Source organism: Ornithorhynchus anatinus, chromosome 1 (assembly GCF_004115215.2).
Source record: "Ornithorhynchus anatinus isolate Pmale09 chromosome 1, mOrnAna1.pri.v4, whole genome shotgun sequence".
Classification (NCBI taxonomy): domain Eukaryota; kingdom Metazoa; phylum Chordata; class Mammalia; order Monotremata; family Ornithorhynchidae; genus Ornithorhynchus; species Ornithorhynchus anatinus.
The window spans coordinates 55,556,641-55,584,166 of record NC_041728.1 but is presented as its reverse complement, the minus strand read 5'-3'; the positions used below and the strand labels follow the sequence as shown (position 1 = coordinate 55,584,166).

Here is a 27,526-nt window from a genome sequence, read left to right as displayed (position 1 = left end):
GAAGATGCAGAGAAATCCATCAAGTGAGAAACTCCTACCAACAGTCTGAAAGTTTCAAGCGAGGCTGAGTGGAGCAAGCTTTAATTTCACCAACCCAGTTCATCAGGATGAAAAAACTGGGTTGATGAGTGTCAGTTTCTGTTGACTGATATCCTTGGGATTTACTACTCCTTACCCAGATTTTCACTGCTAAGATTTGGGAATCCCACAGACACGTTTTCCCGGAGCTCCGGGACTGCGCAGAGAGCTGTCTGTTGCAGGCAGCGTCCGGGGAAGGGCAGTTGGGAAGATGGGAAAGGGATGTTTGCAAGTTTCTCTTCTTCCTCTTTGGCTCATTTAAGGTAATTCTTTCAGCTCCTGCGAATGCCATGACCCAACGGTCCCAGAATGAATTTGACAGCAGTTTGGAGAATGCCGTGGCATGGATGAAGGCCGTCCAGGAGAGACTGCAGATTAATGACAACACCAAAGGACCCCGCTCAGCCCTGGAAGCCAGGCTGAGAGAGACCGAGGTACCCAAAAGCCAGGGCATGCCTGCTCCCACTAGACCATCAGGCACCCCACAGTGGCGGCCAGGGGTCACCCAGAGCCACCGGACACTCTGCAAAGGCTGCCAGAAGCACGAGGCTTAGTGGACTGGGAGTCAGTCCACTGGGAGTCAGAAGGACCTGGGTTCTGATTCCGGCTCCACCATATGTCTGCTGCATGGCATTGACCAAGTCAGTTCACTTCTCTGGGCCTCAGTTACCTCATCTGTAAACTGTGGATCAATGATAATAATAGTGATATTTAAGTGCTCACTGTGTGCCGGGCACTTTACTAAACACTGAGGTGGATAGAGGAAAATCGGGTTGGACACAATCCCTGTCTCACGTGGGGCTCACAGTCTCAATCCCCTCTGAGGCACAGAGAAGTGAAGTTCATTCAATCGTATGTATTGAGCGCTTACTATCTGCAGAGCACTGTACTTGCCCAAGGTCACACAGTAGACAAGTGGCAGAGCCGGAATAAGAACCCGCGAGCTTCTGACTCACAGGCCCGTGGCCTATCCTCTACGCCTCATCAGGATGAGCTTAAGAGCGTGAGCCGTAGGTGGGACAGGGAGTGTGTCCAACCTGATTAACTTGTATCTACCACAGCACTTCAGAACTGTGCTGGCCACATAGTACGTGTTTAACAGATACCATAATTATTATTATCGTTATTATTATTGGCCACTCTTCAGTGGCTGCCAGGGGTTAGTCCGAGCCATCGGGCACTGTACAGTGACGACCAACGGGTTACCTACGCAGGCAGGGAGAAGGGAAAATGGAAAGTCCTCATTACTTAGACTGTGAGCCTCTTGTGGGACGGGGAATGTGTCCCACCTGATTTACTCGTATCTACCCTAGTGCTTAGAACAGTGCTTGCTCCCATCTTGCTCCCCACACTCGACTCCCCTCTCGGCATTATCTCCTGCCCCTGGGGAATCTTGCGATGCCCCCGGGCAGCTCTTGAGGAAAAGACTTCCGCTTTATCCGTCCGCAGGTTTTCGGAGGTGAGGGGAGGCTTGCGCCTCTCCGTCACCCAAGCTGAGTGACGCGGCAGCAGTGGAGCTGGGACCGGCTGAGCTGTTGGGTTGGCCGATGCCCCGGTGGGGCCTTCTCTATAAGGGTTGGCTCTGTCCACCGCTCCCGTGAGGTCTCAGTGACTTCTACCTGTGGCTCAGTGGAAAGAGCACGGGCTTTGGAGTCAGAGATCATGGGTTCGAATCCCGGCTCTGCCACTTGTCGGCTGTGTGACCGTGGGCAAGTCACTTCGCTTCTCTGTGCCTCAGTGACCTCATCTGTAAAATGGGGATTAAGACTGTGAGCCCCACGTGGGACAACCTGATTTCCCCCGTGTCTACCCCGGCGCTTAGAACAGTGCTCTAGCACATAGTAAGCGCTTAACGAAAACCAACATTAATATTGACTGGCTGAGGGGGTCTAGGCCGACAGGATTGAGTAATCCTGTGTCCTGCTCTGTTCGCTGAGACATCAGTGCTAATTTCCTTCCCGCAGGTTTCTGGAGAGGGGTGGTTGGGGAGGGTGGTGTGTGTGTGTATGTGTGTGTGTGTAGCAGAAAAACTAGTCAATCAGGCTGTAACCCTCTAATGTTGCACGTGGATGCATATATGTACACCCCCCCCCCCCACTTTTGGAGTAGAGTGGTGTTTGGGTGAGAAGCTCAGGCTCGATGGAAAGGAAGATGCTGGGAGATTAAGTCCTCTCAAGATGCAGTGTGAGTGTTACATCTCAGGGGCCTCTAAGAGCTTTAGGAATCTTGACCTGCCCGGATCAGAGGGGTCAGTTAATCTCAGTAGGTTCTCACTCTTAGGAGAAACAAATACAGAAGCAGTTTGATTTAAAGGAGAAGAGGCAGTTTTCCTCCATCGGTTATCAAACAGGATTTCTTTGCTTCCTGCTCTGATTCAGGCCAGTTGTGTCACAAAGGGGAGAAAAGCCGTCAGAATAGAAAGGAGCTGCGGGTCCCGTAGCCCATAGGAGAGAAATATCAAGGGGGGAAAGATGACCAAGAGTACAGAAAGCGGAGATTCAGGCTTCCTCTCGTAAAAGGATTATTCCTTCCTGCCCCGGAGGTATCAGGAATTTCTTAATATCCTTCGGTATTTCAAAATAGTTTAATAGGCTCTTCCATGCCTTTCTCTGGGGAGAATGAGCGGGAGGGAGGGAGGGAGGAAATAAAGGGAGGAAAAAGAAATGGGAGCTTCCACTCCTACACCCAACTCCGAGAGCTCTGTCCCTTAGCTTCTGGTGGCTGTGCCCTGTCTTCCCCGCCAGGATTTGCCAAGTACCTGCTGTTCTAGGCATTATTGGCGGCAGCTCGAGCTAGCGAAAAGAACGTGGAATAGCGAGTCAGGAGATCTGGATTCGGGTCCCAGTGCTGCCAGTGACCTGCTGTGTGACCTTGGTTAAGTCACTTAACCTCTCTGCGCCTCCATTTCCTCATTTATAAATGGGGATAAAATACCTGTGCTCCCAACCTCTCAGGATAGCACTCTCATGAGGATAAAGTGACCATGACAGCCCAGCAAGGGCCAGTCTTGGGTGCATATGATGTGGCTGGAACTGTGGGTCTCATATTGACTTTTAGAGCTACACATGCATCCATAGGTGAATTTCACCATCAGTGGCATCTAATTTGAGTACAGAGAACCGTTCCCCCATCCCTCTCTTTCATTGTAAATATGTGTATACGCACACATATATGTATATAAAAGGAAAAAGATATTAGATATAAAAAGTTAGCAAAAAATTAAGTGCCAGAGAAACCCAAGCTGTTGTTATTATGGTTAAATGGGAGCTGGTAGGCTGGTTGCAGCCCTAAAGAAACTCCCAAATATGTAATACTCAATTGATAAAAGCATAAACAGAAGACAGGAGGAACACAAATTAGCTAAACCACAGAAACATATCTTTAAACTATTCCACTTTTGGATCCTTTTACCTTTTACCTTTGACCATTCCCTTCTCTGTCCCAGGCTCTTGATAAGCCATCCAGTTTTCCCTCTCCCACCTCTCTTTCCTGATTTTTTTTTCTTATTGCAGCTGTCCCTGCCCCTTAACTCCTGTCCCTTAGTCACTGGCTGGTTTAAATACGAACAGGCACGCCACACAACGTATCACTTCCATGAGACTCCTAACTCGCTGGCTCTGGCACCTCTCAACTTCCTGTTACAATTTATTTTCTCTTGGTTTACTAGTAAAAACACCAGCCAAAGGAAATAATGACTGGGAGAGACTGACTCTTTGGAAAAGTTTGCCAGCTCCCAAGTATTGCAGTCTCCCCACCCTCTCTTGCTTTCAGGGAAGTGGCAAACACCCCTGAGATTTAACTGCAGGGGCGATGTCTCATTTTTAGATGAGCTTTCTTATTTGGACACTCCCTGTTTTAATCCCCGCAAGTGATTCCTCTCCTTGCAAGAGGAATTTTGGAATCTCCTGTACTTTAAAAAGAGTGCTCAGTTCTGGGAGTGTCCTCATGCACGGGTCTGGTCCAGGTCCCGTTCCACGCTTGCCCGGGGCATTCACACTGGAGATTTAAGAGTTCTGAAAGCAAAACACACAGGTCTGAATGCCTGCTTCCAAGGGGTGTGTGCCTGCACGGGTGTTGGGGAGGGAGGATCTTCTGGGCCCTTGCCCGGGAGTGGAAGGAAGTAGTTTCTGGCTGGTGAACTTCATTCCTTTCTGAAATGATGCAGAGCCCCACAGGGCTGGAATTTCACTGGATCGTTCGTTAGCCCCCTGAAGAAGGACCGGCTCCCTCAAGGTCTAAGAGAATTCAGAACTTAGAACATCCAAAGGGGTCTGATATCCAGGACTTTATAATGATAATAGTAATTGTGGTATTTGTTAAGTGTGTACTATGTACCAGGCACTACACTAAGTGCTGGGGTAGATGCAAGCTAATTAATACTGTTGGTATTTGTTAAGCGCTTACTATGTGCAGAGCACTGTTGTAAGCGCTGGGGTAGACAGAGGGGAATCAAGTTGGCCCAGGTGGGGCTCACCGTCTTAATCCCTATTTTACAGATGAGGTAACTGAGGCCCAGAGAAGTGAAGTGACTTGCCCACAGTCACACAGCTGACAAGTGGCAGAGCCGGGATTCGAACTCATGACCTCCGACTCCAAAGCCCGGGCTCTTTCCACTGACCCACGCTAATTAGGTAGGACACAATCCGTCTCCCACATGGGGCTCACAGACTCAATCCCCGTTTTGCAGATGAGGTCACAGAGAAGTGAAGTGACTTCTCCAAGGTCACACAGCAGACAAATGGCAGAGCCAGAATTAGAACCCATGACCCTCTGACTCCCAGTCCTCTGCTGTCTCCACTGTGCCATGCTGCTTTACTGAAACCCAAGGGAGTCTGGTTGTGAGCTCTGCTCTCCCTCCCATCAGTAGCAGCAAGAGTGTCTCAGTGCCCGCCCGGCCCCCCAGGGGTCTGGGAGGGTTGAAGAGCCCTTCTCCCTCTCTCCACCTAAAGTTTCCTTCAGGCCTCTGTCTGGAGAAGCAGCGTGGGAATCAGGAGATCTGGGTTCTAATCCCGGCCCGTCCTCTTACCTGCTGTGGGGATGTCCCTGTGCCTCAGCGACCTCAAATGTAAAATGGAGATCAAGTGCCCATTCTCCCTCCTCCTTAGAGTACGGGCCCCATGTGGGACAGGGACTGTACCTGCTCTGAGTGTCGTGCATCTGCCACAGCGCTTGGCACATAGTGAGTGCTTAAAAAATACCACGATTATTACCATTATTATGTCTACATGGGTTTCACCTGGGTGAGCTTGATTCCCCGCATGCTTCCTGACTGATCAGTCTTCCGCTTGACAGCTGCCACCCAAGACGACTGGAGAATCCCTTTTCACTCTCCTTCAGCCCGTACGGGTCCTGGGACTTGCCCTTCCTCCTTCCAGGGTGGCACCGAGCGGAGGGAGGAGGCTTGGAGCTGGAAACACCAGAAAGGTCATCCATTTCTGGAATAATAATAATAATTAATTGTGGTCAGTTTCAGGAAGACATGCTGTCCTCAGAGGAGGGGTCTTGGGTGCAGCTCGTGGCTCCAGTCGTGACCTGTGTGTACACGCCCCCCTCCCTAGGAGCAGGCATCCGTTCCTGGAGAGATGCTGATCCCAGTTTGGGTTTTCCCCTAGAAAAATCCTCTCTGAAAACACACCCTCCATCACACAGTCCTGGCCGGGGAAGATTAAGTCGCCGAAACTCTGAGCAGCGCCGATACTGAGTCAGGACGTTGTCTGTCTGGCCCAGCCCAACTGTCCATCTAGAATGGAGAGAGCCCAGACCTGGTTTCTAATCCTGGCTCTGCCACTTGACTGCTGTGTGACCTCGGGCAAGTCACTTCACTTCTCTGGGCCTCAGTTACCTCATCTGTAAAATGGAGATTAAACCGTGAGCCCAGTGTGGGACAGGGACTGTGTCCAATCCGGTTACTTTATATCTGCCCCAGCACCTAGTACGGTGCCTGGCACATTGTAAGTTCTTAACAAATGTCACAATTATTATTTGTATTATTGGCACCAAAGGCAACCTATCCCTATGGATATATCAGGTAACATTCCTAAAAGGATTATTAGCTTCTCTACTGGAATGTCAGCCCTTTGGGCATGGATTATGCTTATTCCTTAATAGAGGTTTCCAGAGCCTATGTCCAGTTTAGGGAAGGTTGCTCAGGAAATACTGCTTCACCCAACTGGGGAGGGTCTTGGAAGTCCCTCTTAGGATTGTCTGACCTCAGATGCAGGTGGTGGGTGGGCAAAACAGGTGCAGTTTCTGAAGAGCAGCCGTGGAAAATGAAAAGCAGCTCTTCATTTTTTTGGTTCATCTCTGAAGGGTCAAAGCCGGTAAGGAGGAAGCCTTTTCCCTATCACGACCACAGCGGTTGACCTGTCTACTGATGCCATCAATTCACCACTGCCCAAGAGCTCCTGAAAAGGAGTCCTGAAATCTTTACCTCTCTTCCTCTAGACTGTAAACTCACTGTGGACAAGGAACATGTCTGCCAACTCTGTGTTCTCCCAAGCACTTAGTACAGGGCTGTGCACACAGTAGGGACTCAGTAAATACATGGTATTGATTGATTCTCCACCAGGCAGCTCATTCCTGTATTTTAACAGTCCTCACCCTCCAGCCTTCACCCTAATAATAATATCTGTGAAACATTTACTATGTGTCAAACACTGAACTAAGCACTGAGGTGGCTGCAAGATAATCAGGTCCCACATGGGGCTCACAGTCTGAGTAGGAAGAAGGACAGGCATTGAATCCCTATTTTGCAGATGAGCTGATGAGGCACCGAGAAGCCAAGGGACTTGCCCAAGGTGTCACATGCAGACAAGTGGTGGAGCCAGGATTAGAACCCGGGTTCTCTGACTCCTGGGCCCATTCTCTTTCCACTAGGCCATGCTCCTTCTCAGCAAGCCATTTGCTCTTTTTGCCCTCTGTCTGGTGATGCATCTTCCAACTCCCCCAGTGGATCCACACCAAACACCTGAGTTGCTCTGAGGTGGTAAGTTTGGGTTTCCCTTTTAACCTCGTTCCTTATCTTTCCGAGTAGAAGATATGCCACTTAGAGCCGGAAGGGCAGGTGAAGATGGACAGGGTCCTGAAGTCGGCCGACACCCTCCTTGGCTCGTGCGGTGAGGATCAGAAGCCCGCGGTCCTGACCAAGCTGAAAGACATCAAGACACAGTGGGAAGATACAGTCGTCTACATCACTCACTGTCACAGGTAGGACATGGCCAAACCATCGTGGTTAGGGATGGGAGGGGAAGCCTCCGCGGTGGCCGGCCTGCTTTGTCACGAGGCTACCGGCACTCGGGCGCAGAAGAAAAGAGGGATTAGATGGGGAATCCAGGGTCTCTCCTAACCCAGTTTGCTGAGAGTGGGCGATATGGAGGAGGTTGTCCCACCATCCTAGGATTCCTCTTCCTCCTGTCCCCTCCCCTCTCCACCCTAGCAAGTTTTCACCAAAGAACCTCCAGCTTCTGGGGTCTTGGCCGGGTCAGGGAGTCAGAATACCATCGCTGGGGCAGAGGTTTGGAAGTCTCAACCCTGTTGGGTTTTACAAGTTCCCACTGTAAACCGTAAGCAGCGAACATGTCCACCAACTCTTTTGCACTGTACTCTCCCAAGCACGTAGTACAATGCTCAATAAATATGATTTGGAATGAAAAGGCTCCGGCCATCCAGCCTTCTGCTATCTTTGCACGCACCTCGACAGATCGCAATACCTGGGTCGCCCTTGCACTTGAATCTGTTCCCTTTATTCACTCTCCCCTCGGTCCCACAGCACTTATCCGTAATTTATGTTAATGTCTGTCTCCCCCTCTAGACTATAAGCTCCGTGTGGGCGGGAAATGGGCCTACCAACGTTTTTTATATTGCTTTCTCTCAAGTGCTTAGTACAGTACTCTGCGCACTGGGAGCGCTCAATAAATCCGACTGACTGTGGGAACTTCATTGCAGTAGTAATAATGACAATGATGATGATGATGATACTGGTGGGTATTGAGTGCTTATGAGATGCCAAAGCATTGTGTTAAGCACCGGAGTAGGTGCATTATTAGACCTAGTGTCCGTCCCTCTTGGGGCTCTCAATCTGAGAGAGAGAGTGGTATCGTATTCCCTTTTTTTACATATAAGGAAAATGAGGCAGAGAGAGATAATTAACTTACTCAGGGTCACCCAGCAGGGCCAGTGGCAGAGCTGAGGCTAGAACCCAGATCTCCCAACTCCCAGCCCCGGGCTCTTTCCCGGGAAACCGGGCCACCTCCCAGGGGCCTTCCCCAGCGGCGAGCATCAGTGGGCCCGGAGAACCTCATTTTCCCGCTTTCTCGTTCTCCCTCCACAGCCGGATCGAGTGGGTATGGCTGCATTGGAATGAGTACCTGCGGGCCCAGGATGAGTTCTACCGGTGGTTTCAGAGCATGAGAGTGACGCTGGAGCCCGCCCTGGAGCTGCAGCTGGGCTGGAAGGAGAAGCAGTGGCAGCTGAGCCACTCCGAGGTCCTGCTCAGCAATGTCCAGAATCAGGCCGTCCTCCTGGACAGGCTCCTGGAGGAAGCGGCCTCCTTGTTCAACAGGATCGGGGACCCCAGCGTGGACGAGGACGTCCAGAGGAAAATGAGAGCCGAGTACGAGGAAATCAAAGCCAAGGCCCAGGTGAGGTTGACCTGTCCTGTGTCACGAGGCAGGGGTGAGGCTGGGGTCCAGTAAGCTGCTGTACACGTGGGGAAATGGAGGTCCAGGGAGGGCAATCAATCAATCGGTGGTATATACTGAGTGCTTTCTGTGTGCAAAGCACTGTACTGAATGCTTGGGAGAGTACAAGACATTTGGTAGGAACGTGCCCTGCCTTCCACGAGCTTACGAGCTCGAGGACTGGGGACCGAGGGTAGGGGAGAGGGAGGCCGGTGTCGGCTGCCCAGATCTGCCAATCCTAAGCTACTGTCTGGCCAAGTCCTGAGGGGGGAGGGCTGGCTAAGGGCACATTCAAACGGTCTTCATTTTGGTTTTCTGCCTTTTAAATTCTTAAAGGTAACAGCGAAAAAATGTGTCAGCCAATTTCCGGCGAAAAAATGTGTCAGCCAATTTCCCCCTGAATGTTTGCTGCTGCCCCCACCTCTTCAGCCGGAAGCTTCACGTGCGCAGACCCAGGCACCGAGCAGCCGCTCTCGGCAGGGGACGGGGCGGCAGCGGTCTCGTGAAATGTCGGTTCTGACGCTCGGGCCCGGCTCTTAAAATCAGGGGGCCCGGGCCCCGGATTCTTCAGTGCATCTCGGTCCGGAGAGGGTCTGAGCCAGGGCGGGGCGGGGGGAGGGTTGGACTCCCCAGATCTGGTCCGCGCGTAAGTGCTCTAAATCCAACGGCAAAGAAGAGAAAGTGTTAGGACCAGATTCTTGGCCTCCTGGGTCTGTCTGGTGCCTACCCCGGCTCTGAAAGCTGGCATAAAACTGCCCAGCTGATGCCTGATGGCTGGAGGTTCTCCAGGGGCCCCGTGTGATGGTCAGGGGTCAGCGGGGAAGCTCACAGGCATGTTGAATCGTGCAGACTGGCAGTGCGGAATCTCGGCTCGCTGGGGTCGGGGGGGGGTTGGCTCCTTGCTGACTTGGCTCAGCAGCTGCAGTGGCAGCCGGCGGGTCGTCCCACCCCTAGGAGCAGGGGATTGTTCATTCAGTCATTCAGTCGTATTTACTGAGGACTTACTGTGTGCAAACAGTAAGCGCTTGGGAGAGTATAATATAACAACAGACACGTTCCAGCCCACAAAGAGCTCGCAGTCCAGAGGGGGAGACAGACATTAATATAAATAAATAAATACACGGCTGCCAGAGAAGCAAGTGGGGAACCCAGGCTGCGGGCACGGTTTGAGTCGGCCACTCGAACTGCCCACGGGGTTGATCCAGCTCCTGTGGAGAACAGAGTGCAGTCATAGGCACCGGGAGGAAGTGACAAAAAAGGAAGTCCACCTTCAAATCAGTCGATCAGTGCGGAGCCTTGTGCTAAGAGCTTGAGAGAGTACATCATAGAGACATCTTCCCCGCCCACAAGGAGTTTACAGACTAGATGGTTGAGACAGACATTAAAATCAATTAGGGATAAGTGCTGTGGGACTGAGGATGAGTAAAGGGTACAAATCCAAGCGCAAGGGTGACACAGAAGGGGAAGAGAGTAGGGGAAATAGGGGCTTAGTTGGGAAAGGCCCCTTGGCGGAGATGTGATTTTTAATAAAGCTTTGAGGCTGCAGAGAGTAGGAGGAAGTTCAAGGCCAGAGGCAGGAAATGGGCAAGGAAACAGTGGCGAGATAGATGTGAGTTCCTCTAGATTGTAAGGTCGTTATGGGCGGGAAACGTGTCCGCTAATTCTTGTACGGTCCCAAGTGCTTAGTACAGTGTTCTGCGTATAGTAAGTGCTCAGTAAAGATGATTGACTGATGAGTCTGAGGAACATCGAGTGGGTTGGTGTTGGGGGAGTGAAGTGAGCATGCTGGCTTGTAATAGGAAATCAGCAACGTAAGACTGGAGGGAGTAAAGTCATTGATTGCTCTGAAGCCAATGGTTAGGAGTTTCTGTCCGAAGAGGGTACAGGTCAATATACAAAATATCATGACTAGAAGGATAGAGCTGTATAAGAGATAGGGCAGAATGTGGACAGACTTGTACAGAGGAGATTTACACATCTGAACAGATAAGGTTAATCTGGGATGGCATCCTGGAAGAGGTGGTGTAGAATAGCATGGTTTCACAGCTCCTGTTTCTGAAGTCCTCCCTGGTCTGGGGGAAAGGAATGGGTCTTTCTGGTGACTTTTCCTACCTGAAATGGGTTGGGGGATGGGTCGTTAGGGGGTGTAACCTGGGTTTCCCTCACCCTGAGACAGCTGCTTTGACACTTCCTCCCAGGCCTGACTTCAGGGTCTCTATTTGAGATGTCCTTTTAGTCCATTAACTCTGTCAAAAGCAATAACTGCCTTCGGGTCAGCCCAATTTGAACTCGCTCATCTTGCAATGCGAAGGCAATTACCAGGTGATCTATGAAGTGACATTTTGGCTGGGATTCTGTTCTCTTTATTAACTGACAGAGAACTTGTAAAAGAAGGGTGCAGTTTCACTGATCCCCACTCCTGCCAAACTCTCTCTCTTTCTCTTTCTCTCTGTCTAGTTCAGGCAGCCCGCTCTCCTTTATCCCACCCAGATCAGGAAATAAAACAGGGCAGCAAAAACACTGGCTTTTGTTTGGTTCGTGACAGACTGTGGCAGTCTTTGTGGAACAGCTGCGTTCAGTGCCCTAGCCTCCGTCCTCCTCCCCCCCACACTTTCTTTGCTCTTTCCTCTCTTTCCTCTCACCTCCTCTTCCCCCTCTCTCTCATTCTCCCTCCCTGTCTTTCCCACTCTCTCTCTCTCCCCCCATTCTCCCTCCCTGTCTCTCCCTCACTCAATCCTCCTCCCTTATTCTTCTTTCTCTGCAGTAGTTGCCTTTAGCAAAGAGGAATAGACTTGGGATTGGAGTACACAACCTCGGGGAAACTGGCTTGTGTTTAGCAGTGATACCACCGATGGCAGCCACATAAGCGTGGGGGGGCAAAGGGAAGGCAGGGGCCCTCGGAATGTTCCTTCCTTTCCAAGAACATGTCCAACAAAACCCTGGCAAGAGTTGAAGTAATAGTGTCACAGATGCCACCTGAAGAAGATGGCATCTTCTTCAGAGATGCTTCTCTCTTCTAGAGCAGCAGCGTGGCTCAGTGGAAAGAGCCCGGGCTTGGGAGTCAGAGGTCATGGGTTCGAATGCCGGCTCTGCCACTTGTCAAGTGTATGACGGTGGGCAAGTCACTTAACGTCTCTGTGCCTCAGTTACCTCATCTGGAAAATGGGGATGAAGACTGTGAGCCTCACGGGGGATGACCTGATTACCGTCTATCTTCCCCAGCACTTAGAACAGTGCTCTGCACATAGTAAGCGCTGAACAAATACCAACATTGTTATTATTATCATTAAGATGACATTTCAGTGGAAGCAGAGTTAAGGGAAAGTGACTCAAAGAGAGAAGGGAGACCTAAAGACTTCAAGAGGCAGGTTAAGTTTGACTCAGTTCAAACTCCATCAACTTTGTAAACAACCCAGAATCCTTGAGCCTATCTCTCTCTCATTTCTTTTCAGTCTTCAGGATCGGGGAGTTTTAGAGACCAAGGCATCCCGTCCTAGTTCTTAAAATTCCCTCTAAACTATAAGCTCCTTACGGGTAGGGAACATATCTGCTAATTCTTTTGTTTTTTACTCTCCCGTGTGCTTAGTAGAATACTCTGCACATAATAAGGGGTCAGTAAATACCACTGATTGATGGTAAGTTGTAAGCTCCTCGAGGGCAGGGATCTTGTCTACCAACTCTCTTATAGAACTTAACGGAGAAGAGTAGGTGGGGTCATTGTGGAAGGGGTTAAAACAGGATTAGTTGGTGGAAGAGGCAAAAGAGTTCAAGTGGTTCTGGGAGAATTTCCTTTGACTAATCCCATTTGAATCACTCTCACAGTGACCCTGTAAAATTCCACTGGATCTATCTCTTATCCTGACTCAGCCACTGCGTCATTCATTCATTCATTCATTCATTCATTCATTCATTCATTCATTCATTCATTCAATAGTATTTATTGAGTGCTTACTATGTACAGAGCACTGTACTAAGCGCTTGGAAAGTACAAATCGGTAACAGATAGAGACAGTCCCTGCCCTTTGATGGGCTTACCCTCCCCTGTCACAGTTAGTGATATTTAGTGAGCACTTATCAATCAGGCAATGGTATATATTGTGTGCTTACTGGGTGCAGAGCACTGTACTAAGCACTTGGGCGAGCTCAATACAACAGAGTTGGTAGAAACATTCCCTGCCACAATGAGCTCACAGTTGAGAAGGGGATGCAGGCATTAATATAAATATATAATTTATAATAAATATGCAATTTGAAGATATGGATATAGGCACGCAGAGCTCTGAACTAAGGGAACAGAGGAAGGTGCCGTGGAGGAGGAGGAGGGGGTGAGAGATGGGTGACAGTAAAACTGCCCATGGGATAGTTTTTGGCTTAAACCCATTTGATCTCCTTAATGATAATAATAATATTAATAATGATAGTTCTCATTAAGCACTTACTAAGTGTCAAGCACTGTTCTAAGAGCTGGGATAAATACATATTAATCCGGTTGGACAAAGTCCCTGTCCCACATGGATCTCACCATGTGAGTGGGATTTAATCCCTATTTTACAGAGGAAGTAACTGAGGCACAGAGAAGTGAAGTGACTTGCCCAAGATCACGCACATACACGTGGCTGATCTGGGATTAAGTCCTAAATCCTATGACTCCCAGGCTTGTTCTCTTTCCAAGATAAGGCCGCGCTGTTTTTCCTTGAACGAGGCCAGGAGCCCTCCTGCTTACCAGTGTCCCTAAGACTTGTCATCTTTGTCCATTGCCAGCCAGGTTTCAATGTGGCCAAGTCCCTGGAACGATTCACCGAGAAAGCTGAGCGATGGTGGGTCTAGGCGGATAGAGAACCTAAGAGGGTCAGCAGCAGCTCTGAGCTGTGCCCTGACCTTCCTCAACTGGAAGCGTGTGCCAGAGAAGCAGCATGGAGTAATGGAAAGAGCACGGGTCTGGGAGTAGAGGATCTAGGTTTCAATCACACCTCTGCCATGTCTGCTGTGTTATCTGGGTCCAGTCGCCTCACTTCTCTTTGCCCCAGTTCACTCCGTAAATATGGGGATTGAGACCGTGAGCCCCACGTCGACGTGGGCTGTGTCCAACATGGTTATTTTGTAACATGCTCTTAGGTCAGTGCCTGACACATAGTAAAGTGCTTAACAAATTATTATTATTATTATCAAATGCCATTGAGTTGTTTCTGATTCATGGTGATTCTCTGGGTATATTTTCTCCAGAATGTCCTATCTTCTACCATAATCCAGAATCTTGCTAATGGTTCTTCTGTTATCATTGTTATCGTTTCTATCCATCTAGCTGCTGGTCTGCCTCTTCCACATTTTCCTTGGACTTTTCCTAGCATTAGTGTCTTCTCCAGAGAAATAGTCTTCCGGATGATGTGTCCAAAATATGTTAATATGAGTCATTTGGCTTTCCAAAGACCACCTTGGCTTAATTTGCTCCAAAACCCATTTGTTTGTGTTTTGGGAATCCTAGGTATTTGCAAAAGCCTTATCCAATACCACATTTCAAAAGAACTTTTGCTCTTTCTGTCCTGTTTTTTCACTGTTTGGCTTTTGGATCCAAACACTGTCACTAGAAATACCTTAGAATTGACAAATACTTTTAAAACAAATGCTATAAAAAAAAATAAAGAAGGTGAGGGACTACTGATTGGGATTCAGCTGTGACTTGTATGGCCCGTGGCAAGACACTTAGCCTATCTGGGCCTTAGTTTCCCTGTCTGTAAAATGGGGATAATTACCCCTGCCTCTGCCTCTTTCCCAGGGATCTTGTGTGGATAAAGGAGGTAATAAAGGTGAAATTGCTTTGAGCCCATCTGATTCATCTCCAACCTCTCTGCCCAGGGAAGCTTCTCCAGCTGATAATTATTTTCCTTCGAGGCCCACCTTCAAGTGGTAGGCCTGGGGGTAAAGTTGTGGAGGCAGGAAGGGTGGTTCTGTTCAAAGGTCTTCACCTGGTGGAGGATGCGATGTGCTGTCATTTGCCCGTCTGGGCTTCCCTTTTGTTGGCTCGGCAGGTGTGGGTGGAATATGGCAAGGGGAACTTTGTGGCATTAGGGGAGCCAGACAAAGGCTAAGACAAAGGCCTTTGAAAAATGTTCTTGCCCTTTCATCCATATAGTCATTTGTTTGGGTCAAGAGGAACACCTTCTATTCATTCGTTCATTCAATCGTATTTATTGAGCGCTTACTGTGTGCAGAGCCCTGTACTAAGCACTGGGAAAGTACAATTCGGCAACACATAGAGACAATTTCTATTTCTATTCTATTTCTATTCTATTTATTCTGTTAATTCCGATTCTATTTATTTGCCATTGTTTTTATGAGATATTCTTCCCCTTGACTATATTTATTGCCACTGTTCTTGTCTGCCTGTCTCCCCCGATTAGATTGTAAGCCCGTCAAAGGGCAGGGACTGTCTCTATCTGTTGCTGACTTGTACATTCCAAGCGCTTAGTACAGTGCTCTGCACATAGTAAGCGCTCAAGAAATACTATTGAATGAATGAATTTCTACCCAATAACGGGCTCACAGTCTATAAGTGGGGAAACAGACAAAAAACCAAAACAAGTAATAATAATAATAATGTTGGCATTTGTTAAGCGCTTACTGTGTGCAGCGCACTGTTCTAAGTGCTGGGGTAGATGCAGGGTAATCAGGTTGGCCCGTGTGGGGCTCACCGTCTTCATCCCCATTTTACAGATGAGGGAACTGCGGCACAGAGAAGTTAAGTGTCTTGCCCACACTCACACAGCTGACAAGTGGCAGAGCCAGGATTCGAACGAATGACCCAGTCCGGGCTCTTTTAAATTATACATATATACAGATCAGTGAGGTGAGGCAAGAGGCGACCTGATAGAGTGCTTTAGGGTGGGTTTGGGGTGTGTGTGTGTGATTTTGTGTGGAGATAGGGTGCAGAGCTGCAGAGGAATCCTTTTTTTTTTTTTTTTACAGTGTTTGTTAAGCACTTCTTTTGTGTCAGGCACTGGTCTAAGTTCTGGGATAGATGCAAGGTAATCAGGTTGGACACAATCCCTGTGCCACATAGGGCTCACAATCTTAATTCTCATTTTACAGATGAGGTAACTGAGGCACAGAGAAGGGAAGTGACTTGCCAATGGTCACACCGCTGACAAGTGGTGGACCTGGGATTAGAACCCATGACCCCTGTGATGCACAAGCCTGTGCTCCATCCGTTATGTCGTGCTGCTTCTCCTCAGGGTGCTAACCAATGAGTGAGGAAGTATTATTATCAAAGGAAATCGAGTCATTCCCGATTCATAGCAACTCTATGGATACATTTTCTCCAGATCGTCTTATCTTCTGCCATAATCCGTAACCTTACTAACGGTTCTTCTGTTATCTGTTATGGTTTCTATCCATCTAGCTGCTGATTTGCCTCTTCCATGTTTTCCCTGGTCCTTTCCTAGCGTTAGTGTCTTCTCCAGAGAATTAGCCCTCCTGATGATATGTCCAAAATATGCTAATATGAGTCGAGTTGGTTTTTCAAAGACCGGCTTGGCTTAAATTGCTCCAAAACCTTTTGTTTGTTTTTCGGGCAGTCCAAGATATTCGAAAAAGCTTGTGAACCGATACTCTTTCTATCCTGTTTTTTCACTGTCCAGCTTTCGGAGCCATACATTGTCACTGGAAACACCATAGAATTAACAACCCGTAATTTTGTGGCAAATGTCACATCAGCACGTTTGATTTTTTTTTCCAGGTTCTTTATAGCAAATCTTCCTAACATTAATCTCTGGCTATTTCTTGACTACTAGCTCCTTTATTATTGATTATTAATCCTAGGAAAGAAAAATTGCCAACTATTTCAATCTTCTCTCCATCCGCTATAAGTGTGCTAAAACTTCCAATTGTCCTGATCTTTGTTTTCTTGACATTCAAATACTAGCCCGTCTTTTGGCTCTGCTCCTTAACTTTTAATAATAAGCCCTTCAAATCTTCTTCATTTTCTGCTAGTAAGGCAATATCATCAGCATAATGGAGGTTGTTTATATTCCTTCCTCCAATCTTTACTCCCCGTTCATCTCATCCAATCTGGTTTCTCTTATTACGCATTTGCTATAAAGGATGAACGGAAGACAGATATTAAACTAAATTTTAGATAGAGGAAGCAGCTGAGTCTAAGGACATGTACATATGTGCTATAGAGGTTGCGGTAGGACTAAGTGCATGGCTGAGGCAGTAGAGAGGGAAAATAGGGTTTCAGGGATGAGTGCTTAGTTCAGGAAGGCTTGCTGGAGGAGACATATGATTGTAGCAAGCTTTGAAGATGGGGAGAGTGCTGGTCTGTTGGATTTGAAAATGAAGAGTCAGCCAATTGTATTTATTGAGCATTTATTGTATGCATAACGCTGTTCTGAGCACTTGGGAGAGTGTAATGTGACAAAAAACAGAAACATTCCCTGCCCGCAGGTTCAGGATTTTGAGATCAGACACATTCCCTATCCCCTGGGAGGCTCCCAATCTATCTTATCCCCATTTCACAGATGAGGATCAAGGGGGTTAAGTGACTTGCCTAGGCACACACAGTAGGCAGAACTAAAACTCTCACCGCAAGAGTCAAAAACCCTCCACGTCTGCCCTAGTTTGGAACATCCAATCACCTACCTGTCCTAGGGTGAGCCTGAATTCCTGTTGGGTGGATGAAGCGGGAGAGGTAGGAAGATGGTTGGCTTGGATTGGGACTCCCGGGACCCAGTTTTTTTGTTTTGTTCTTAATGGCATTTGTTAAGCGCTTACTCTATTCCAGGCACTGTACTAAGTACTGGGATAGTTATAAGCTAATTGGACTGGACACAGTCCATGTTCCACATGGGGCTCACAGTCTTAACCCCTACTTTACAGATGAGGGAACTGAGGCACCGAGAAGTGAAGAGACTTGGCCTAGGTCACACAGCAGACAAGAGACAGAGCAAGGCTTAGAATCCAGGTCCTTCTGACTCTCAGTCCTGTGCTTTATCCACTTAATAATAATAATGTTGGTATCTGTTAAGCGCTTACTATGTGCCGAGCACTGTTCTAAGCGCTGGGGTAGATACAGGGTAATCAGGTTGTCCCACGTGAGGCTCACAGTCTTCATCCCCATTTTACAGATGAGGGAACTGAGGCACAGAGAAGTGAAGTGACTTGCCCAAAGTCACACAGCTGAGAAGTGGCAGAGCTGGGATTCGAACCCATGATCTCTGACTCCCAAGCCCGGGCTCTTTCCACTGAGCCACGCTGCTTCTCTAAGCCGCTTAGGTGTGGGGTTAAGGAGGATCAGCTGGTTGGCAATGAAGAGTCCCTCTTGACTGAACCATTCCTGAAGAGTTCATAAATGGAACACTGTAAGAGATGTTCTTCCCCTTGACTCTATTTATCGCCATCGTTCTCGTCCGTCCGTCTCCCCCGATTAGACCGTAAGCCCGTCAAACGGCAGGAACCGTCTCTATCTGTTGCCGACTTGTTCATTCCTGGCGCTTAGTACAGTGCTCTGCACATAGTAAGCGCTCAATCAATACTATTGAATGAAAATGGTTGTTAAAGAAAAAAGATAAGAACTTCAGTTCACCCTCATCCAGGAGGAGGAATGTCAAAGAGAGGGGTCGTCTCACACTCTCTCTAAGGATCCTTTTGTCCCTGTCGGAGACAGAACGCTGAAGTGAATGGAGACATTGGTCTGACCCGGTTGTGACCTCACACAGGGTCTAAAGTTTTTAGCTGCAGTTGCTTCGTGGCCTTGGAATGAGAGATCAGAGCAGGGTCCAAATGCTCCGAACCTAGACAGCTGCTCTTCTCACATTGGCCATGGGGCAGATATCAGTCAGAATGCTGGCAGTTAGACCGCCCCTCCCAGCTCTTTGAGCAGAGCTCTGAGATCTCGTTTCGTGATGCAGCCGGGCTTTCCATTAGAAGAATAATAACGTTGGCATACAGATGAGGTAACAGAGGCACAGAGAAGTGAAGTGACTTGCCCACAGTCACACAGCTGAAGGACCCTAGGGATCCCTGAACACATCAAAGCCACTGTTTAGTGACTCAGTAATGTTTCCTTACTATGAGGGCCTTTTAATACTGGTTAATAGGCCTCACTTCTCAGTCAATCGGTCATTTTTATTGGGTGCTTACTGTGCACCGAGCATTGTACTAAGTGCTAGGGAGAATACAATATAACAGAGTTGGTAGACATGTTTCCTGCCCACGATGAGCTTATAGTCTAGTGGGGTGGAGGTGGGGGACAGATATTAGCATAAATAAATTTTGGATGTAATAAATTATGGCAGTTGCTACACGGAGGAAGTACTGACCCCTGAGGACAAAAAATGCCAGAAATGTTTGTTGCACCACTTTCCCTTTTCTGTCTTTCCAGAGGAGCGAGGAGTCACCACACTCTATGCCTAGCACGTCAAGGGGAAAGGAAGTTGGACTTGAAGGGTGAGGGGCTTACAAGGAGACAGGATCAGAGGGAAGAAAGCGGGAGAGGGAGAGAGGAGAGCTAAAATCAGGAACAGTGGGGATGTAGCTCCTCCTCCACAATTGCTTTCCATTTACCCCCCCTCTTCTCCTGAGCGCTCACATGGGCCTAAACTGGGTTGCCAGTACTTGGCATCGCCAGTTCCCCTGTATGCCATGCTCCCAGCTGCCACCTGGTCTCAGTAGTTCTGCCCAAGCTGGATGTCTGTACCCAATAAAAGCTACTGCCCTTATGAAGCGGCATGGCTTAGTGGATAGAGCATGGGCCTGGGAGCCAGAAGAACCTGGGTTCCAATCCCGCCTCTGCCATTTGTCAGCTGTGGGGCCTTGGGCCATTCAGTTAGCTTCTCTGTGCTTCAGTTACCACATCTATAAAATGGAGATTAAGACTGTGAGCTCCATGTGGGACCTGGACCGTGTCCAACCTGATTAGCTTGCATCTTCCCCAGTGCTCAAGTACAGTGCCTGGCACGGAGTTTGTGCTTAACAAATACCATTTAAAAAAAAAAAAAAGGCACGAGGACACAGGGGCTGATGGCTGTCACAACCACCCGACCTTGCCATAACTGAGCCTTAGATCCAAGATTAGGGGGTTCAGAAGTGGCCACGTCAAAAACTCCTTTTCCCATCTGTGAGTTCCGGGTCAGCTGCAGTGGCAGTAAGGTAATAATAATAATAATGTTGGTATCTGTTAAGCGCTTACTATGTGCCGAGCACTGTTCTAAGCGCTGGGGGAATCAGGATGTCCCACGTGGGGCTCACAGTCTTAATCCCCATTTTACAGATGAGGTAACTGAGGCACCGAGAAGTTAAGTAGTGACTGCTCTCACCACTGTGGTGAAGAGACAAGTATTCTCCTTCCGAAGCTGCAACAGCAGCCACCCCTGTTGCTGCCCTTCCTCCCCTTCTGCATCACCACTGCAACTGATGGGTTCTGGCTCCCATCTTGGCATAAAGTGGGCTGGTTCTCAGAGGGCCCTAGGCCTCTCAGAGCGTGACCCAATTTCCCGAAACCAGGCTGGCCCCCTCTAAAACGGATCCACCTTGGGCAGCCGGTTCCTCTGAGATGTCTGGGCCAGGCGGTGCAGAGGGTCTCCATTGTTGCTGGCGGTCTTCCACCTGGCAGCTCCTGGCACGTGACATTGCCAAGCCACTGGCATGGGAGGTCGACCTTCACCTCCCTTTCTGGGTCACCCACTGCTTTCCTACCCGTGAATCAGGAATGTCCACATAGTCCTCATGGGCAAGAATGTGGATTCTCTCACTCAACAGTTTATTCAATAGTATTTGCTGAGTATTTATTGTGTGCAAAGCACCATACTGAGTCTTGTGTGATGTGGATTATTTTATGCCTAATCAGAATTTTGGCGGGGTCAACAAGGTAGCCTTTGTTTCCTTTAGGGAAGCAACTAGGGAAGACTGGGAAGGGGACAAACTTTGGTATTCCAGAGAACTTTAGGGAGTTGAAAGTCCATTTATTATGGCGAGGGAGCGGGTCTACCATCTCTGCTATATTGTACTTTCCCAAGTGTTTAGTGTAGTGCTGTGCACACTGTAAGCGCTCAATAAATGCCATTGATTGGTCGATTCATATCCCCTGGGTCATTTCCCAATCTGTAATTCTTCACCAGGCGACTGAACAAATGGTGGGATCCTCTAACCGTCTTCCCTTTGAGAACCGGCACTTGCCTGACTGTTTGGCAGAAAGTCAAAGCTTTTCATTTAACGGTCTGTAAGTCCAGCGTCTGCTTAAATCTGCCATTTGTTTCTTAATTGAATGGAGTTAGAAGCTTTCGACAGTAATATCCCCACCACGGGCGCCGGATCGTACTTGAATTGTTTTCCTTACAGGAAAGGTTAAGCTCTTTCTCGGTTTGTCTCACCTGTCATGCTCCCTCCTTGCAGGGTTCTGAGCAGTGGTTTAAATTACACTTTCACACTGTTTATGTTCCTCATGAATCTTCCTTGGATTCTGGCGCCGCTCAGCCGTTTTCCACTCCAAGTACCTTCTGTTCATCTCGTGGAGTGTTATTTGTTTCTTTCTTTCCAGCGTGGAGTCCTCAGAGCTTAACACATCTGGCACTACCAAGTTCAGTGATACGTGTGTGCTTCAGAGTGTTCATTTAGGGGCAACATTAATCATCATCAGTTTCAGCCCCGGGCTCTCAGGTTTGTTATTTCTGACCTGCTTGGTGTAGCCAAAGAGAATGTCTTGGCTAGGGGCAGGAAGTCCTGTGAGTGTCTCCCTTTGGAAGAGAGGCCTTAGCAGGGGTGTTTTCTGCCCAGTGTATGTGTGCCAGCCCTTTGAAGTCATCTGCATTTCCCAGATATATCCCCAGGCTCCTGCCTCCCCTGGGAGAATGGCCTTGCATTGGCTCACACCCAGGCAGCGCTTAGAATGTCAAGGGTTCTTTTCTGTCCATGGAAAATAGGACCCACAAACATCTGGTAGAATGAGCTGGCTTGGCAGGAAAGGGAGCTAGTGCATGAAACCTCACATGACTTTGACGGAGCAACTGGGCTGCGATGCGCAGTTATATAACCACATCCAGGGCAGAGACCCAGTGGCCTTTATCCTCAGCCCGGGGCACAGTAGATTCCTGAAAAAGTTGAGCACATTTTGTTTTGTGACTGAGGGTGCTTGGGGATCAGGTGACAGCAAAATCCAGGCTATCCATTTTCACTTTTTAAAGAGCACAGCTTGTGCCCAGATGGATCAAGCCCGACCCCAAGGGCAACTGATAACGGTGAACTTCTTGAAACAGGACAGGGTGAAGTTGCTTGAAAAGATAACCGGCGAGCACAAGGAGTACAAGGAGAAGGTGGACGCGTTCCAGGGATGGCTAGGGGGCATGACGGAGCGGGTGAGCAGCCGACTGGGAAGAGCCAACCAATCAACCCTCGAGAACCAGCTCAAGGATCTGCGGGTAATAATTCCACGGAAACTTGTCCATTGGTCCAGCTGTGCTGGAGAATGGAGACATCACTCCCGCCCTCTGGGGCCAGCCACAGCTAACCTTACCGCCTAGCGATCAGTGAGTTATCCTGTCGTCCCCCTCATTCAAGAGGAATGCAATGCACACAGTGTGCTTCTTTCTACTTAAATGTCAGCAAGTCAAATCGCAGGGCAAACGATAAGGCTTCGAATTATTCCAGGGTTGTCAGACTCCTTTTATATACTGGTCCGAGGAGACACCCATAAGAATCCTCAAAATAGGGAGACCTGCAACCTTGTGACTGGTCAGTTTATAATTTCAATCAATCAATCATTGTCACATTTATTGAGTGCTTACTATTCATTCATTCAGTTGTACTTATTGAGCACTTACTGTGTGCAAAGCATTGTACCAAGCACTCAGTAGAGTACAATATAACAGTAAATAGATGCATTCCTTGCTCACAGTGAGCTTACTTGTGCAGAGCACTGTACTGAGCTCTTGGGAGAGTACAACAGACAACATTTTAGATGAAAATACCCTGGAAACCACAACCACTACTCTCAAGTGCCACTCAACCAATCAACGATATTTATTGAGTGCCCACTGTGTGCAGAGCACTGTACTAAGCACTTGGGGGAGGATGATACAGTGTATTCAGTACCTGATTTCCTGATATTTTCTTTGCCTAAGTTACTCTTTCCTATCTTCTCTCCGCACCAGGATATTGCCAGAGATTTTCTGAGAGGAGAGGAGTCTCTAAAAAACCTCGAGAGGCAGTCGGTGGGAGTTATCCAGAACACTTCTCCTTTGGGTACCGAGAAGATCACCCGTGAGCTGGAAGAGCTGAGGAAAGCCCTGGAGAAGCTGAAACTGCTGTGTAAGGAGGAAGAGGAGAGACTCCTGAAGGCCCTGAAGTTGGACGGGTCCTACCGATCTCAGGCCCAGCTGTTGGGAACTGAGGTCGCTGAATTTCGGCAAGAGATCCAAAGGTTGGCCAAAAGCTTGGAGCCAGGGGAGAAGGCGAGAGATGAAGAGGAGTTAATTGCTCTCTGGAGGAAATACACTGTGAGTAGCTGAAGCCACATCAATAGTCACATGCGTCGGGAGGATTCTAATCGTGTTAGCAGCCGGTGTTCAACATTGTTAAGAAATTCCACCCCTGCAGACGAGTTGTCAGTCAGTCATATTAATTGAATGCTTACTGTGTTCAGAGCACTGCACTAAGTGCTTGGGAGAGTATACTAGAACAGACACATTCCCTATCCAAAATGAGCCTTACAGTCTAAAGGGTGAGACAGACATTAAATAAATGATTTACGGATATTTAAATAAGTGCACTGGGGCTGGGAGGGAGGATGGATAAAGGGAAAAGTCAGGATGACACAGAAGGGAGTTGAGGAAAGGAAAAAAGTTGTGCCTAACTTATTTTCCCACCTCCCTACCTGACCCCCACTGAGGAATCCTCAGGATGAGAAGAGAAACCATCCTCCCTGCTGCTGCTGCTGCTGCTGGCACCTCCACCTCCCTGGAACTCACGCTTCTGACAGAGACACGAACTCCAGAGAGGCCACAGCGATGCACAGTGATGGCAGGCCTGATATCTCTTCTCGTCCCCTTGGGCTGCTCCTGCTCCTTTTGTTGCCTGGATTATCGGTTATCACTTCCCAGGAGCTCAGCGGTGTCCCCCGCCTTAAAACGTATACCCACTATGATCCTTTGAGAATCATTCATTCACTCAATCTTAGTATTTATTGGGAGCTTACTGTGTGCAGAACACTGTACTAAGCGCTCGGGAAAACTACAGTACCGGAGAGTTGGTAGATGTGATCCCTGTCCACGACGAGCTTACAGTTTCTAGTGGGAGACAGACATTAAAATGTAGCATCTGCTTCTCCTCTAACGTTGGGGTTGCGTTTGTGGAGGACCCCTTGTTCATGAAGATTCACACTGTCATATTAACCCTTGTATGGTGCATGTACGTGCAGAGCCCTTTCTTCTGACGCCGTCAGAAGCCAGATAGACTTGCAATGTTGGAAGAATGTTCCCTAGTTCTCTAACTTTCTAGTGAAAACATGGAGTGTTGGCGAGAGGGGTGCATACTGTGGGCCTCCAAGAAGCTGTGGAGGCAGAATAGCAAACTAGATGGACCTTTGACTTTGTTTTTATGAGTTAAGTAGCTGTTTCTTATTTCCTGTAGAGATAAAACAAGAGGAGACAGATTTTAATTAGAGGAAAGTAAATTTTTGCTTTCAAGAACTTACGAGATGCTGAAGATTGAAAAATCCTGATACAGATTACCAAGGAAACTACTTCCATGGAGCTCTTTGGGACTAGAGTCTGAGATGGTTTAGGAGTGGTCCCATTCATTCAGTCGTATTTATTGACCACTGTACTGGGCATTGGATCAAATGACCTCTTTAGATTCTTGATAGTCCTGGGTTTCTTTGTAACCTCAATTTATAATTTCATGATTTTTAGCCACTTAAAAATATCCCCATCCTTCCCTCAGCCTGAGTCCATTCCCGGTATTAGATTCCATGAAAACCAAGTCCTCTTTTTGCCCTCTAGACTGTAAATTCATTTGGGCAGGGAAGGTGTCTGTTGTATTGCTGTATTGTACACTCCCTAGTGCTTAATACAGAGCCTTGCACACAATAGGTGCTCAATAAATATGATTGACTGAGCATAGCTGAATCCAGGGTCTCACCTGATGTGGACAGGCTCCTCTCTGAGCCTGTAGAAAATCTTCCAAATGTTTCTAAGCCACTGATTTTCACTTATAATCCTCTCCCTCCTTTTTCTCCGGTTAAAACCCACTCCTTTCTTCTAATTTGGCCTCCTTTCAGGAGATGGATATAAGAAGCTTTTAATTTAAGTAAAATCATTTAGGCTTTATTCACTGACCAGGATTTTTTCCCCCTCTTCTTTCAAAATTTGTATAGCAAGCTCAACCTGTTTACGTATTGTTTATCCCGCCTCGGCCACTTATCAGCTGTGTGACTGTGGGCAAGTCACTTAAACTTCTCTGTGCCTCAGTTACCTCATCTGTAAAATGGGCATTTAGATTGTGAGCCTCACATGGGACAACCTGATGACCCTGTATCTACCCCAGCGCTTAGAACAGTGCTCTGCACATAGTAAGCGCTTAGCAAATACCAACATTGTTGTTAAACATGCCCGACCTGATTATCTTGTATCTACCCCAGCTCTTGGTACAGTGCTTGGCACCTAGTGAGTGCTTAACAAATACCACAATTATTATTAGTAGTATCATTATTAGTAATAGTAGTACTAAATATTGAATTTTGACAGGAAATATTTATGATGAAGGAAAATGGAAGTGTTGTATTGAATGTAATTCAGGATTCAGTTCCCAAAATGAAAGAAACTTACCCCCATTATGAGGCTGGTGAGCGAGAGAGAGGATCTATCATAGGCCCAGTAGGTAAACAGTTCCTTTGGTATTGTGCCCGATATGGCTTCAACCCTTCTTTTTTTTTTTTTTTTTTTTTGGCTCTGCCCTTCCTTTTCCCACCTCATATCAGTTCCTCCTCAGCACAGTTTGTTTCCCACTCTGGTTATTGTTTTTCCCTGCTTTTAATTCCGTCACTGTTTGGTCGACTCAGGTGACCAGATCGGCTCTTGTGGCAGAAGAGGCCAAAGCGGAAAAGCTGAAGGCTCAGCTGAAGGAACTCATCCAATTTTCTCAGGACGGGCAGCCCCTCTCAGCCAACGTCGTGACTGCTCTTCAGGATTTCCAAAGGTATTTGGATTAGGGTCCTGGCCATAAAGGTTCCAGAGTGCTTAAAAGGTAAAGATCCAAGTCCACAGTTGAACCAGAAGGGAGAGGGAGTAGGCCCTCATCCCAGTTCTGCGACTTGTCTGCAGCAAGTCACTAAATGTTTCACTTCTCTCATCAGTAAAATGGAGACTCAATACATGTTGTCTTTCCTCCTCAGACTTTAAACCCCATGTGGGAAAGGGACCGTGCCCCACCTGAATCTCATGAATCTTCCCCAGTACTTAGCACAGTGCTTAACAAATACCACAGTTATTATTACTTTCATCATCACCATCCTCCATGGGTTTTCTGGGTATTTAATCAACAGAACTGACCCCAAGAAACTAGACTGCCTTGGGGGCGTCGATCATCCACTTAATCAGTGGTATTTTTGAACATCTAGTTACTGCTGGACACTGCGCTAAACCCTTTGGAGACTACAACAGAAGCAAGACATTCGCATCTCTTGTGTCTTCTGTTGAGATCCTTTAAGTTTAATACAGGTGATGTGCAAAGAACACGGTGGATGGTGCCCTGATGGAAATGAAGGATGCCATATTGCAGGATCGATCAAGCAGTAGTATTTATTCATTCAGTCATATTTGGGCACTTAAGGGACGCAAAGCACTCTACTAAGCATTTGGGATAGTACACTATAACGGTAAACATTCACATTCCCTGCCCACAATGATTTAAGGATGTCACCTTCCCGCTAAGTCAGATATTTACACCGTCTGTTGATTCTTTCAGCGTGAAAGGGAAAACGGCCAAACTGCTGACCAGCACTGGCATGGAACTGGCACAGGGTTTTCAACACTTGCTCCGGGATTTCCAGCTGTGGAAGACAGAGGCCCAGAGACTTGTGAATATCACGGCCAGTGTTCCCGATCGCTCAATGATTCCCACTTTCTTACCACAGTTGGAGGTAACTGAGGCGGCTCGTTGTCTTGGTCACTGTGCCCTGGCTGAACAGACACCTCTGATGTAGCGGTCTTGGATGGCCTCTGAGCGTTTTTAACTAGGAAGCAGCGATCAGGCTTGTCAGAGTCCCGTATGCTCATGAGTTCACCAGCTCTGCAGGAAAGGACAGGAGGAAGGCAGATATCAATCAATCAGTCATATTTATTGAGCACTTACTGTAGGCAGAGCACTGTACTAAATGCTTGGGAAAGTACAATATAACAACTTGGAAGTCAGAAGGTCATGGGTTCTCATCCCTGTTGTGCCTCTGTCTGCTATGCGACCTTGGGCAAGTCACTTTACTTCTCTGGGTCTCAGTTACCTCATCTGTAAAATGGGGATTGAGACTGTGAGCCCCATATGGGATAGGGACTGTGTCCAACTTGATTTGCCTGTATCTACCCCAGCGTTTAGTACATGCCTGTCACATGGTAAGCACTTAACAAATACCATCGTTATTATTAGTCCCTGCCCACAGGAAGCTTACATCCTAGAGGGGGGTGACCGACATTAATAGAAAAAAATAAATTGCAGATATGTACTTAAGTGCTGCGGGGCTGAAGGGGGATAAATAAAGGTACCAAATCTGGGAGATGCAGAAGGGAATG

General features: G+C 47.9%; 1 protein-coding gene across 1 annotated transcript in view; it reads left to right on the top strand.

Moving 5' to 3' along the window:
- Window positions 1-27,526, top strand: part of SYNE3 (spectrin repeat containing nuclear envelope family member 3) — a 121,529-nt gene that overhangs the window by 52,160 nt on the left and 41,843 nt on the right. Inside the window, exons 2-8 of the mRNA XM_029073189.2 lie at window positions 355-512; window positions 7,112-7,284; window positions 8,408-8,717; window positions 22,004-22,165; window positions 22,898-23,242; window positions 25,804-25,940; window positions 26,709-26,883. Of these exons, the coding sequence (XP_028929022.1) occupies window positions 369-512; window positions 7,112-7,284; window positions 8,408-8,717; window positions 22,004-22,165; window positions 22,898-23,242; window positions 25,804-25,940; window positions 26,709-26,883 (1,446 nt within the window). The 5' untranslated portion in view covers window positions 355-368. The remainder of the gene's footprint in view (window positions 1-354; window positions 513-7,111; window positions 7,285-8,407; window positions 8,718-22,003; window positions 22,166-22,897; window positions 23,243-25,803; window positions 25,941-26,708; window positions 26,884-27,526) is intronic.